At 41.6% G+C, this 14,891-nt stretch overlaps 1 protein-coding gene across 1 annotated transcript in view; it reads right to left on the reverse strand.

The window, feature by feature from the left end:
- The window catches only part of TTC39B (tetratricopeptide repeat domain 39B), a 79,062-nt gene extending 77,046 nt beyond the window's left edge, over nucleotides 1–2,016 (reverse strand). Inside the window, exon 1 of the mRNA XM_084305528.1 lies at nucleotides 1,918–2,016. Within this exon, the coding sequence (XP_084161654.1) occupies nucleotides 1,918–1,962 (45 nt within the window). The 5' untranslated portion in view covers nucleotides 1,963–2,016. The remainder of the gene's footprint in view (nucleotides 1–1,917) is intronic.
- Between the last annotated feature and the right edge of the window lie 12,875 nt (nucleotides 2,017–14,891).

Below are 14,891 nucleotides of genomic sequence, written 5' to 3' on the forward strand. Positions count from 1 at the left end.
AAAATCCTGTGCTAAAAGCTGTGTTTATACGGTGCTAAGGATGCACACGTAAACAAGGAAATAAACAGCTCATATCTTTCACGTTACATGTAAACGTTACTCGGAAGCACACAGCTCTTAAGAAGAAAACTAACAGCAACGTTCCCAAGCTTAAATACTTAAATAACAGCTAAGGCACTTCAAAACAACTAGTTCATGTCTGAAGTGCTGAAATCACATCGAGATTAGTAAAGACTGTGATGAACTTGCAGGCAAAGGATGCCAGCGGTCGGGACAACTTCTGATATGCACGCAGTCACTTTCTCCAGGATCAAGCCAGCATCTGCCATTCCTCTCTGAACTCTCAGTTCTTATCAGGAAAAAGTTGACTGCTTGTGCTATTACTTGTTCTGGTCCACTCAAAACCAACACTCTAGAGAATCAAGTACAAGTCTCTACACAGACTGTGAGCTCATGGGAAAAAAAAAGCTTTTTTGCTTCTGGCATGCTATTGCTTAGGTAAAACCTTTTCCAGGTGTTTTTATGTCCACCTGTCCATTTGCATGGAATCATCTTTTCCTCTAAGAGATACAGCACTGACACTTGACAGAAAGCAACCCTTATTTTTTTTGTTTGTTTGTTTTTATATAGGACAGCTGGATTACAGCGAGGTTGCTAAATACCTGTTTTACCAATTGTGAATCTGAACTACTCGCTTATGAGCAGCGGGAGTTCATTAATAACTTGTTCCCACTGGTATTTACTCACTCCCTCTGTCAGAAACAAACCTTAGCCCCACAGAGATCACTGCCCCTACTTGGTGCATTAAGATTTTGCAGCAATTGACTCAAATACACAAAGCTTTTCACTTCCTCTTCACATTATGCTTCTATGCTACAGCCTTGGGAAGTAACAACTTTTTTAGCATGCCCTGAAATAGAGGGTAGTATATCCCCACCTTCCAAGTGAGAAGATTTGTTTGTTTGTTTTAAATCATCACATCCAAAAGCAACTTTTGCAACTTCCAAATACAAAACATGAGTATTCGAGACAACTATACAGCATCCCCATACTATATAGACGTTTGTCAGCTTCTCTGTTATACCCTACACTAGCTCACCTCGGAAACAGGGCACTGGCTGCGTGCCTGTTTCTGAAATTCACACCAGCAAGGTCTTTGAAAAGAAAGAAGACAAAAACTATTATGCAATGACGTGATTCACAAGTGTTGTTCTGCAAAGTCCTGCTGGAGCTACGCCTTGTGAACCTTCCTGAAAAAGCTGCTGAGCGTAAGCAACGCGAAAGTCATCGCTCTTACAGCCTGCAGGCAGGAGCCAGGTGGGTTATCCCCACCCAAGCTCGCCAGGACTTCGAGCTACTGCTTTTAGGAGCATTTTTACAAGCCTTTACGTCTGCCTTGCTTTCGTGGTCCTGCTCCCGCGAAGCCAGCCTGGGACACCCATTACACCCAGGAGCCTGCTCGCAGCGACCTGCAGGGGCTCTGCTGCCGCACCTGCCCGGCCCCATGGCAGCAGGGAGGGCTGAGGAGAGGGCCCCGGCGGCAGGACCGGCAGCCGGGGAAGCCGCAGCAGGGCTGGGGAGCCGCTGCCCGGCCGCCCCACGGCGGAGCCCCACCGGCACGGGGCCTACCGGCAGCGCGCTGGGCTGAAAGGGAAAGAAAAAGAGGGAAGGGAAGGGAACGAGGGCAGCGAAACGGGCAGGAAAAAACCCAGAGGCGATAAAGAGACGGCAGCAGGAGCAGGGCAGGGCGGCCCGGCGGCAGCAGGCTGCGCCGGAGGGGCAGCGGCCGCCCCCGGCACAACTTTCCCCAACTCGCCCCCTCCCCGCTGCCGGGCCGCCCCCAGCCCTGCCCTGCCCTGCCCTGCCCGGCCCGGCCCTTCTTTCCCTTCCCTTCCCTTCCCGCTGCCCCGCACTCGCCTCCTCGCCGCCGTTCTCCTCGGCGCCGTTGCCGACGCTCGCCATGTTCCCGCTGGGCTGACGGCGGCCGCCGGTCCCGCTCCCTGCTCCCCGCTCCCCGCCGCCCGGTGCACGCCTCCCGCCCGCCCCCGCTCGGCTCGGCCCGGCCCGGCCGGCCCGGCCCGGCCCCGCCGCCCCCCGCCGGCCGCCCGCCCGGCAGCTCGGCTGTCCGCGCCCCCTGCTTTGCATCGCTGGCCCCGCCCTGGCCCCGCGGGCTCGGGCCCGCAGCCCGGGCAGCGGCGGGCCGGGGGAGCCGGCGAGGCCTCTGCTGCGCTCTGCGCCTCGGGTCTCGTCCCGGGGCAGCGCTGCGGGGCCGCAGGGGACACAGCAGGCTTGCCTCCTGCAGGGGATGGGGCAGGTGCCCGCCACCTGCGGTCCCGTCGGACCTTGGAGTCGTTCAGCAGCCTGTGGCCAGGCGCTGTGGAAGGGCTGTTGTATCCCCACAGTGGCTGGCGGTAGAGGAGAGAGTTTGGAAAGCAGCTGGCTGAGAGGAGCGCTCTCCAGTTCCCTCGCTCTGCCTTCTCCTGGGGCATGGATGTAGTTGGCAGTACCGTAATGTTCTCCAAAAACCTGCCAGTTTCCACTTCTACCTATTCAGCAAGCTGATGTCAAGTTCCACTAAAAGACCATTTAGAGACCATCATGTCACCATGTCCTACAAGTTACATCTCTGCCACAGCCCCTGTTAAAAAAATAAACACTTTCGATAGAAGCAGAGTCAGATGAAGAGGGAAAGGGTGCTGAGCAGATTCAGCTAACCAGGAGGTAGATGCAGTGTCAGGGCTTTTCGCAACATTGGGGATTGCAGTCTAGATATAGGCAAGATTCCTCAGCCTGAGGCCAAAGTACAAGCTTTCAATATAGGCTTGCAACTGAAATGTTCCTCAGGTCTTATCTAGACTGCTCTGTTTTATCTGCACTACTATTTTTACACTGCTTAGCAGGAAGGAAACCTGACTTAAATACATTCCTCTGTACTGCAAGACAGCGTCCTTGTCAGTCAAGGTGGTGCAGACACTCTGTTCTCTCATACTCCTATTGCACTGGAGTAAGTTTCTTCAGTGGCAACTTCCTGGAAGGTACTTCAGGCATGTTATATATCCAGGACTAATCTGCAATACATGAAACATGCTTGTAGTGCAAATGCAGTCGATAGGCCCACACATGCCTTGTATTTAATTCAGGACAGCCCACACAGCTCTACCTGAAATTCATATTACCATTACATCATAATCTTACGCTGTTCACAGAATCACAATCACGGAGTCACAGAATGGCTGAGGTTGGAACAGACCTCTGAAAACCGCCTGGTCCAAACCCCCCCTGCACAGCAGGATCACCCAGAGCACATTGTACAAGTTGGTATCCAGGCAGGTTTTGAATATCTCCAGAGAAGAAGACTCCACAACCTCTCTGGGCAACCTGTTCCAGTGCTCCATCACCCTCACAGTAAAGAAGTTTTCTCAAGTTCAGATGGGACCTCCCATGTTTCAGTTTGTTTGCCTCTTGTCCTGTCGCTAGGCACCACTGAAAAGAGTCTGGCCCATCCTCTTGACATCTTCCCTTCAGGTATCTATACACACTGATAAGATCCTCTCACTATCAGTCATTTTTCCTCCAAGCTAAACAGGCCCAGCTCTCTCAGCCTCTCCTCATATGAGAGGTGCTCCAATCCCCTAATCATCCAAGCACTCTGCTAGACTTGCTCCAGTAGCTCCATTACACAGGTTATCATCTTCTGTTGAAGACATGACTACTTTTATCCTTCAGCTGCAAAAGCAACCCCTTCTAGACATCTTTTTGCTTGGAGTAGCAGACTACCTCCATTTCAAAAACTAATTTTCAACTAGTATTCCTCTATAACAGAATACTATGTGTTACATAGTGTGTGAGTAAGATAGCTTATATGTAAGTTCTCCAAGTTCTGGGAACATGGTCCTTGAAGATGAGAACCAGATATACCACTATGTAGCACCTACTCATATAGGCAATTGCTCACTAACAGTTCTATCTAGAACAAATAAAAACTTAGCTTAGTCCCTTATGTTCTTGTAGAAACTGGTAAAGGACTATAGCACCAACACTCATGAAATTAGTTTGGAGAAATTACACTAATTACGGAGTTTGTAGTCATGAGTAGTACTGCATGTGCAGGAGACAACTGCATTTGAGTCAGTGTTTTTAAAATAACATACTCTGCAAGTTCAAGGCTAAGTTTTAGGTCAACATCACTTTGTCATGATCAGCTCTTGATAAGTTGCAGTTATATTGTTGTATTCTTTCCTCCCTGCCAAGTCCTTTAGATCATTTATACGCTTTTGGACAAATGAAAGCTATATCTGTTAGTGGTCTTTCTCTGATCAGAACAAAGATGTATGCTAAAATGATCATGGTAGAGAGAACTGCATCATATCATTCCTGACCCAGGTAGCAAAACCACAAAAAATACTTCTGAAGTCTGAACACAGGTCCTGTGAAAGGCAGAGCAATGACTGAGTTTTGCTTGTTTTTTGACAGGCTATCACAGGCCATATTTCCATTTAGGTCACTGTAATAGTAGTCAAAAGGGTATCTCAAAGCCCCCCAATTGGCTTTAATGGGTTTAATCATCCTTCCCCTTGTCCCTTGAAATTTAGTCATTGAAGAAAGACCTCGCACATTCCTTTTCCTTGTAGTTTTCCACTTGTAAATAAATAAATAAATAACACTTCTGAAGCAGTTGTTTACAAGAGCTAACAGGTCTGAATCTCCTGAGATAAGAAACCTGTGGCAGTTCCCAGACAGCTTGGGTTTCCGTCCATTTGAATGTAGATACCTCCAGAGCAAGAATTAGGAAGATTATGAGCTGATTAATAATCTTCCATAGAGCATTCCAGTGAATTGGTTGAAAGGATTTAGCTGAGATATGAGAGAGGAGGTGAGTCCTTGAGACACCATTCCCCTCTGCATAGCACAGCTGTATAGAATTCCCACCCAACAGAAGCCTGCCTGTATTTTCCCTCATTTTCTGATCTAGCACCTGCATGCTGCTGTGTTAACATGATTTAGATATTTGATAGCTCTGCTAGTCTTTCCTTCTGCAGTATACCTATTCACTGGATATTTGCCTGATTATAAAAATTCACAGAACAATGAGGGGGGAAAAAGAGATTTTTCTTAAGCTTCTGTAATCAAATACTAAGGTTCAACAAGGATGAAAAGTCCTATTCTGCTTCTCATGATCAGATAGTGAACACAGAAGGGTAAAAACAATTTCAATGTAAACATTTGGTACAGATTTAGTTTTATGGAGGTCTGTGCTTGAGAACAGGCCTGCCAAAAAAGAGCCTATGAAGTTGCCTTAGTAATTCTGAGGCTACTTTCCAGTAGGATTAGACTGTCTCAGACTCTCTCAAGTAGAAGAACTGTAGATACCAATCATTAAACAATTAGCTGTTTCACGGATGGAGGTGGGGCAGGTGAGCAAGACAGAAACTAAGTCCCACCTAGTTCCAGAAGAATTATTTCATAAACTACCAATTAAAGCAATGAGTACTCTTAGCAGTGCAAGCTGCATGTGAGTCTACTCATATAAACATGCCACAAAGGACTTGCTGACAGGAATAAGAATCACTGAGTTTGAGGAATACCTTTCAAGATCAAGAGACTACGTTTCTGTACTGCGGTATGGCGTTAGAAGCCAGCTAAGCAAGTATATATATGTATATATATATACTTGACGTATATTTTTTTAGTATATATTTGCAGTAACTTAGCAGACATGCCAACTCATAAAGACCTTCAGCAAAAGCAAGAAGGAATAGCCAAGACAGAAAAATAGATGATGGTGGATTTTCCTGTGGACTGTAACAGCAATGCTGTAACCTCTAAGCATTTTATTTTTAAATCACCATAGTTATGTCAATTAAGATGAAGATCTCCTCCAGATTCAAAATATTGTTTATTTCCACAAGCTGAACTAGTCTGTGGCTTGCGAACAGTATTTTGGAGATTACTGTAGCAGCAGTAGTGATCTCTTTAAAGTTAAGACACATGAGAGTGCATTGGTGTGTACATATCATTGTATGAGAAGGCTGAGATTGATAATCAGGTTGTTTCCTTGTGTCCTCCCCCTCCTTCCCCTCCCAGCCACACACACACTCGGCTGCTACCAGACAGACCTGGAACAAGAAGTCTCATGTTTTCCCTTAGTCTCTAGAAAGAATATCAACTCCAGTTGCTGGAAAGCAGCTGCTTTCCCACAGGCAGCCGCAGGGAGAGCTTAGCAAGCCATAAAGTAGCCCACCTTGTCAATGCAATAATTATAATCACCAGGAAAGCCGGTGTCCTCAGAATATGTTCTCTGGCATCAAGCCCCAACAGAATGGCATAAGGAGATGAACCAACCAAACCAGCATATACTTTTTCTAAAAGATGTCAGAGATAGCAGGCTCTCCAAGACACCTTCTGGCATGGAGGCAGCACTATGTCATGTACATGTAGTATTCAAGTACTCTGCAAAGACTACATACAGTCATCAAATAAAGCTTAAAGTATAGGACTGTTACAGTTAAATGTTTTCTGCCCTTAATTAGTTGCTTCATCTCAATCCTTTTTGCTAGACTCATCAAGAATTTTCTGTGGAAGATAAGCATCTTGGCATTACTTCTTTCATGAGTATATTAATGCAGTGGCTTTGGTTTGGGTTTTGGTTTTAAATACTTAGAGTTTCATCTTCCATTAGGCACTTTTAAAGATCCGCAGTCATTTCGAACTCCCACATTATATTTCCATAATTAAAAGTGGTAGCCGTATTAAAGTCAAAGTAGAGCCACCAGTTCTTTTGATCTGACAGCCATGTTTCCCTTCAGTCACTGTACTAGCATGTTGCAATGAAGGATGTGGTGAGAAGACATACAGAACTGTTATTTCACCATGTCCATGATTAGAAGAGGGGTGGTCAGGTAGTTACCAGAAAGTCCAGCATAAACACGGTCTGGAAAAATATCCAAAAGAAATTTTCCTCTACTAAGGGAAGCCCTGCCTCCTTCCCAATGCCAGGTCAAGGACAATAATGTGCTTTGGATAAAGCTCAGTGATTTTTCTCAGTTACCATGCTTTGCTTCTGTGAACATGAAGCAGGTTGTATAAGCTATCCTCAGTGAAAGCATAGTGCAATCAATGCGCCTAGCTTTCAGCCACCCACTAACACTCTTACCGATGTATCTACACAAACGCTGTTTGCATGCTAGTTTTTAGCAACACTTCTACAGGTGCCACCTGTGACTTATGGGCTATGGCATTATTTTGTGCATCTCCTTACTGTATCTCTAGGGAAGAACCAGAAAACTGCAAGGTCTTTATTACATCTGAGGAGGTTTAAAAGTCACCCCCAATTTCTGTGATTCTGGACAGCAAAGCCACAGACCTGCCTGATATTCCATTTCATCTGGAAGACCAGCTCAGCGTCCCATCACCAAAACTCTTTCTCCTCATGGTGTCTTCAATGATCAGCATTCTCTCTTCAAACCTTATGCATCCCATCACACTTTTATGGCATTTCCTCCCCTTTTTCATTTTTCCTTATTTCTTTCCCCTTCCCCATTTCCTCCCCTCTAAACAAGCAAAAGTTACAGAATCACAGAATGGTTTGGGTTGGAAGGGCCCTTAAAGATCATCTAATTCCAATTCCACTGCCATGGTCAGGGACAGGTCAGCAGGACCTACTGCTTCCCAAACATCCTTATTTCACCTCCTCCACTAGAGTAATTTCAGGCAAAGTACTTACAGAATCCATTTGCCAACACCTTCTTCCCTCCTTCTTCTTTTTGATAAATATAAATGTAGAATAAGGGTATTAAAATAATAATATAAATAAATAAATAAATAAATAGAACAAGCCTGTGCAAACTCCTTATAACCCCTTCCTCAGACACTTCAGGAATGTTAATGTTATTTCCCACCAAAAGCAAAACAATAGGCATATTGGTTTAAATCTAACAAAACACTAATAACTCTAATTATCTATGATAATCAATAGGAAATTAGGATCTTCAATACATTTTTTTTTCTATCTTGGTCATTCACATTCATCCTTCAGACAGACCAACACAACTCCAATATATAAATAGGCATCCTGATCTAGAATGGCTAAAAAATTGACAGACCTGGAAATTTTGGGGTTAAAACAGAGCTTGGTTCTGACTCAACAAACGTGGTGTTTCTCAACAAATGTTTTTCTTTGTTAAAATTCCAACCTACTCAGATACCTAGAAATCCAAGAGTAAGAATCACACCCAAGCAAAATCTAGTATTACTGTCTAAGACTTAGCAGGCTTAGAGAACAACAACATTACTGAGGACTAAGGATAATTCTATATAATATTCAAAAGTAGCCATCTGCCTCACAAGAATAAATATGCTTTCTCTCATCTGTTTCAGACTCAAGTCAACTGAATGTCATCTTATCCAGAATTAATTTTCTCAGGTTGGATAGTGAAAATCGAATCAAACCAGCAACTTCAATTAGGGGGAAAGAAAAAAAGTGGCAAGAAAAGTATGAGAGGAAATTTTGTAGTCTGTTATACTTTACCATTAAAGTTAAGTCACAACAGAAACTGAGAAGAGCTTGGTTTACAACAACTTTAGCAGATGAAGCACTGTTTGTGCCTATTGGGAAGTAAATGTAATAATAACTCATGCAATTGTGTCCTGGAGAACCATAAAACTGACTTCTTCCAAAGAGAGCAATTTACGAGAGAAAAGAGAACACACTGACCATGAGAAAGGAAAAAGGTGACGTGTAACAGCATTTGGCACAGCTTAAGCTCAGAAAGCAGCAAAGAAACTGAATAACTTTGAAGATGACACGGAAGTAAACTGTACTTTTTAGTCTAAATACTTTCAACACATTGGAAAATCTTCAGTAAACTACAAGCCACAGAAACATATGTTTTGATTTATTTTATTTTGCAGTGCACAAATATGAAAGACCATTGCCTGTATTTTCTCCAAAGAATTTTCTGGGGGAAAGGAGTGCTGTGTATAATATTTCTCCTAAATCAGACGTGTTTTTTTAATATATTTTTATGTTTTATTTTAATGTGTATTCCCTTCTCTGCTCACTCATCCAAGCTAGAGCATTTTCTAGCAGGTGTTCAAGGGACCCACCTATAACTTCTGTCAGCAGGCCAGGTGATTAGCCCTTTCCTGTCCTGCAGCAAGCAGTACGTTTGTGTCTTTTGGTATGTTCTGTCTCATCTCTGCAGGTTTGTATGTTTCTCTCCACTCCTTTACAGCTAAGGAGTTTACTGCTACTTCAGCAAGGTATTTTATCTCTGTTTCTCCCAGTCTTATCTCTATGCTTCTCCGTGTTTAACTTTCATCCCACTTATTTTCGTTGGAAGGATACCAATGTTCCTTTTCCCAGCCTCTTGTGGAAGTTTTTTTTTTTCAGAGAATAATGTAGTAATGAGAGTGGAAAGGACTTCTGAAAGTGTTCTAGTCAACCCTCCATTTTATTTATGATGTAAAACGCCAGATTAAATCATGGTAATTATTTATAAAATAAAATAAATGAATATGTCCTCACTTTCATTGCTACTAGTATGATGCTTATTGTTTGCATGGTATATTGTGAATGGCTGATCATCTCTTGCTAAATAAACCCTTAAAGATGTTGGTGAATTGTTGCAGTTTAATAGGGTGGATTTTTTATTGGTTTATTTTGAAACCTTATGAAACCTTTGGTTCCATTAATAATTCAAACTGTATTTTGTCATGTCGGCCTTTTATTAACTTCAAGAAATTGAGCTTCAGAAAGTTTGCTCATAAATTCTTCAGTAGTTAGAGCAAACAACATCTTTGAAATGATATATGTATTCAGCTTAATCTTGTTCAAGTGCCTTTTCTTCACATCCTGTAGTATTTTTTACAAGAAAAGGCAAAGCAAAAGGTCCAACTTCACCTTACAGAAATTCTCTTTGCCTTACTAGCAAAAGTTCTCAAAGTCATATTTGCCAGAAAACATCTACTACATCTTTTGTCTATTCATTTTGTTATTCTTTCATTGCTCTCGAAACAGCATGTTCTGGTTTGAACCATCTGAACAGATGGTTGTAATGTGTCCAAGTCACCAGAGAATAAAGATGCCTGAATGCAACCCCGTCCTTCCCCCACCAAAAAAAATCCCCAAAACCAAACCCGAAATGTCATGTGTACACAAACATGTTCTTCTTCCCACAAGGAAGCAATAATTTTATCTCCGAGTACAGATCATATGACTTAACAGCAGGACAGCAATTTATAGTTGGTAAATTGTATCCAAAAAATTTCCCTTCACATTGCAGGAAAATAAGTGGCTTTATTTTTTGTTTGTTTATTTACTTGTCTTTTAGCTCCTTTAATGCTTGATACATTTATCCACTTCGAGGGTAAAAGTTTTTAAACAAATTAAAAACCTGCAAAACAGATGCATGGGCTTCTTTTCTCTGAAAGACACCATATTCAGAAGCTCCTACTGTAATGGCAGGTCTGTGCCCCTCTTACTCAGAAAAGAGGTTTCGCTGCTGATTGGGTAGGGACTGTGCCTGCTTTGCAGCCTCTGACTGAATTCCAGTCACACGTGGCTGGGAAAAGGCTGTCTCATTTGGGGACATTAACCCCACTTGATGCATTATGACTCCATGACACTTGGCATGTGTGCCACATGACCTGAGAGTGTCTTGATTAGTTAGACCTCTTGAGGCCTGAATGTGACTCTTCATGAACTTCCATGTTATGGAAAGATACTTATCAAGAACAATAAGAGCTGTTATGCTCTCCTACTAGTATTTTTAGAGCAAACAGTACTCATTATTAACTTGTTAAGTACAACTACTGTAAGTCTCAAGTGCTATTTCTAGAATTAACTCTGAACTTTAGCTGTATTTATGATTTAATTTGTTCATTCAAGCCATTTGTTATTTAAGAAGTCCTAAAACCACAGGATTTAAACAACCAATTTCTCTAAAATGCTTCTATTTATTATTCAATATGTAATAAATAAATCTAGAGGAAGGGCAGGTGTAGATAAATCCAAGCTTGCCTTGTCCATACTTTACATTTGTTGCATCTTATCTAGCTCTTAATCAAAACCCCAGCAGGCACGTTAGCTTGAAGTGGTGCCCAAAGTAATACACTTTCATACCAGATTGTTCTGCAGCAGTTTCCAAATGTTCCTCCACTAGAACTGGAAGTATACGTTCTGTATCAAAAACTTTGTAATGTACTTTGTGGCAGCCAATTTGGCCAATGATTTGCAGACTGAAGGAACTGAGAAACAAAGATAACAACTTCCAAAAGGGATCTGAGGGTGAGTGGATTTGTGGAGGACTATGCAGAAAAAGCATGTGGTGAATTTACCAGATGCTCATCTGTAAATTGTAGCAAATTTGGGCTCCCTAGTGAGTGGAGCTAGTAGAAGGCTGTCCTATAGATAAATTGTGAAAGTATTTGTGTCAGCCTTATCCTGACTGTAGGCCAAATCCAGAGCCTGACAAGGAAAGCAGTGTATTAATGGCATGCATTTGATTTGATTTAAACCAGTGAAAAAACAAGTAAAAAAATATATTGTATGGGTGGATTTCAGATAGATGTTTCTGTATGCAATAAAAATAAATTCTCAGAAGTAATCCTGGCTTGATTAGTGTACTCAGTACTGTGTGGCTAAAGTTCAGGAGATGTTAAAACATCGAATTAAGAGTAGGTATTTGCTGAGTAACAATTTCTTTTATTAGTCACATATAACCAAAAGGAAATGTCTGTGTACATGCAAAATACCACACATGTTGAAGTCAGTAAGAAAAAAAAAACAACCAACTTTTTATTTCAATTTATTTTCTGCTCTCAAATGTTTCAAGGTTAAGATTAGAAATATTTGCTTTTTTTGTATGTGCATTTCCATTCTCATTTCCCACCAAAAAAAAAATAAAATAAAAAAATAAAAATAAAATATCCCAATTTAAATTTTGGTTTTTAAAAAAACAGTACAACTTCAGTATGCTTACTCAAAGACATTTTGGCATCACATGACAAAAACAGATTGAGCCTTTTCAGCTCCGGCACATGAAGTGCCAAATGCAGTTTCAGAGTATGGGTACATGAACAAGATACCAGGAGATGTGAATGCACACTGAATTAGCTACTACGCATGACTACCATCCAAATAGCCTGTCTTGTGACAACTGCAAGGTAATTTTCCTGCGAAAGGCATTGGAATAAACTTGTTCTCATTCAGCATTGCCCAAATTATTATTAGCTAAAGTGTTGTAAATTGTCACAATTGTCTTTACCATAATTTACTCACATTGGTGTGTCTAATGCACACCCCTTCCCTTCCCTTCCCTTCCCTTCCCTTCCCTTCCCTTCCCTTCCCTTCCCTTCCCTTCCCTTCCCTTCCCTTCCCTTCCCTTCCCTTCCCTTCCCTTCCCTTCCCTTCCCTTCCCTTCCCTTCCCTTCCCTTCCCTTCCCTTCCCTTCCCTTCCCTTCCCTTCCCTTCCCTTCCCTTCCCTTCCCTTCCCTTCCCTCCTTTTTCTTTTCCCTGTCTGCCTATCTATCTCTCTATCTATCTATCTCTCTCTCTATCTCTGTCTCTATCTATCTATCCAGTATCCCTGCATCTGCCCAAAACTTATTACAAAGTTTTCTTTATTTAACCAAGCACTGCAGGTAATTTCTGAAAATTTATCATATTTCATTAGGTTCATACAGCTTTATTCTCAGTACAACTTGAGGACAAGCAATATGCAAAGCTTAAGTAGAGAAATGACATTATATTTGTTCATACAGGATGCAAAGGAAATATGTGGCAAAGCAGGGAACAGAATCCAAGTACTGTCCATATATTTGATCTTTTGAATAAGACCAGTAAATACCTAGAAGTCATGAAAGACATCTTAAATAAATGGAAAAGACAGGCTGACAACAGCCAAGGTAGCATTCTCCATGCTAGCATGCATTTCCAAATGTTTGAATTGCATTTCATTTGGGCTCCTTGGCACCAAACTCTGCAGCTTCCATTACAGCAGCACTTCACATTCTCAGCCTTCTGGTCATATAAATGGTTGTGCTATGACTAGTAGTTCAAGACAATCCCAAGGCTGCTTCAGAAGTTGCAAGCTGTCTTCTATTATGCAAGGATCCGCAGGGATTTCTTTATCTTTGGAACAACCACAGAACTTCTCCTTGAGTTGAGTCAGTTTACCTTTGTTAGACACAGGCATGATGAATTTTCTGAACACAGATATACATAAGAGGATTTTATTGTCCCAGAAATCATAAGGTCATAAGAACAGCTGTGCTTTACATGTTCCACTAGTCTGTTCCTGTTTGTTACTTGAAATGCAAGTGTGTTTTTCAGTAACATATTATAAAAACTGTTATTAGTCCTAATCTGATCCTGAAAATGTTTAGAAGTAGTCCTAATCTGATCTTAATTCTGTTTTTCATCAATGACATTTATGTGAAATTATGGGTTTTAAGTCTTTTTTCCTGATCACATTCACAGCTATATTCATAGAAAAAAATATTATAGGGTGGCAAAATAAATTTTGTGGCAATCACTGACTCCAGCGCTGGTCTTCCGACTGTCAGCCGGCTGACGGTCTGAAGTCAGATAACATGGAGAAATGGAGAGTTTCCAAATGGCAAACTAACTTATCCCCAACAATTCCATGCATTGGGGAAATTCATGGTTCTAGCTTTTGTTAGTTACAGTTTGACTGTCTACTCAATATGCAGCAATTATCTAAACACAAAACCATTGCTAAATGATTAGGAAGGATTTGAATCAGCAAATAAATCGTCCCTTACTACTGACAGCAATAATGCAGTAATCTTTTCAACTATCAATAGTTGACTTTTAACTATCAATAGTTAAAAAGCAAATGTTAAGCACTGGCTCAGAAAACTGCTAAATTGTTTACACCTATAATGAAAACTGTGCAGACACTTCTATCTAGAGGTGAACACCCTGCAATTGCAATAGATGGAGATTGAAAGAAGAAGAAGAAAAAAAAAAAAGAGCTTTTTTTTTTTTATATAGTTTACAGACTAATGCATGTGGGCGATCTCTTCCTGTAAATACAGATGGCTGTGAGCCACAGTAGGTCATGTTGAGAAGCCAGACATTTATTTGTGGGTTTCCTATTTCCCACTGAAAGAAGGATTACTCGACAGAAATCATATATTTGTAGTTCTTAAAATAAAATCTTTTGAATTGGACAGATTTGATGTAAAATGCATTATAGGTGCATCAAGTAGAAGCTTAAAAATGGTGTGTCTGAATGCAAATAAGGGCTGCAGATTTAGGTTTTGAAATTTTCTTATAAAGATGGAATAGATAAATTGTCACAGTACATATTATCACAAGATTTTATGCCTGTTTGAGACAACATACAAGGTCATAAGTCATGGAAAATAAGACAGAGCACTGGGATGCAGCCACATGCAAAGACATAAATAGATAGGAAGAACAAGACAGTGGTTAGAAAACAAGTCTGGAGCTTGAGTAACTAGTTCTACTGCCTGCCCTGGCACATACTGGCTAGACGACACTGTGCTAGACACCTTGTCTTTCCATGCCACAGTCCTATAACAATACTGCCTTCCATCGGTAGGGTGTCACTCTAATAGATATTTGCATAACCCTCTTGACTCTATAATTACCTAAATGTTGCCTACCTGTAAGAGGTCTGTATGCCAACAGCCCAACCCATAGTGGTCAATGTGCTTATCTTGGCTTATAAATACATATTCCTCTCACTGGGAGCTGTGGGTTGGGAGGTAAGGAGAATCACAGTAACTGCTTTGTTTGATTCACAGTCTCTCCTTCAGTCAGCCAAGCCACGCCAGTAGCACTAGTAGTAAGTAGTAACCAACAGGAGTCTAAAAAGATTGGCTCGTCTCCTAGGGTGCAG

Source organism: Netta rufina (assembly GCF_964035555.1).
Source record: "Netta rufina genome assembly, chromosome: Z".
NCBI lineage: Eukaryota > Metazoa > Chordata > Aves > Anseriformes > Anatidae > Netta > Netta rufina.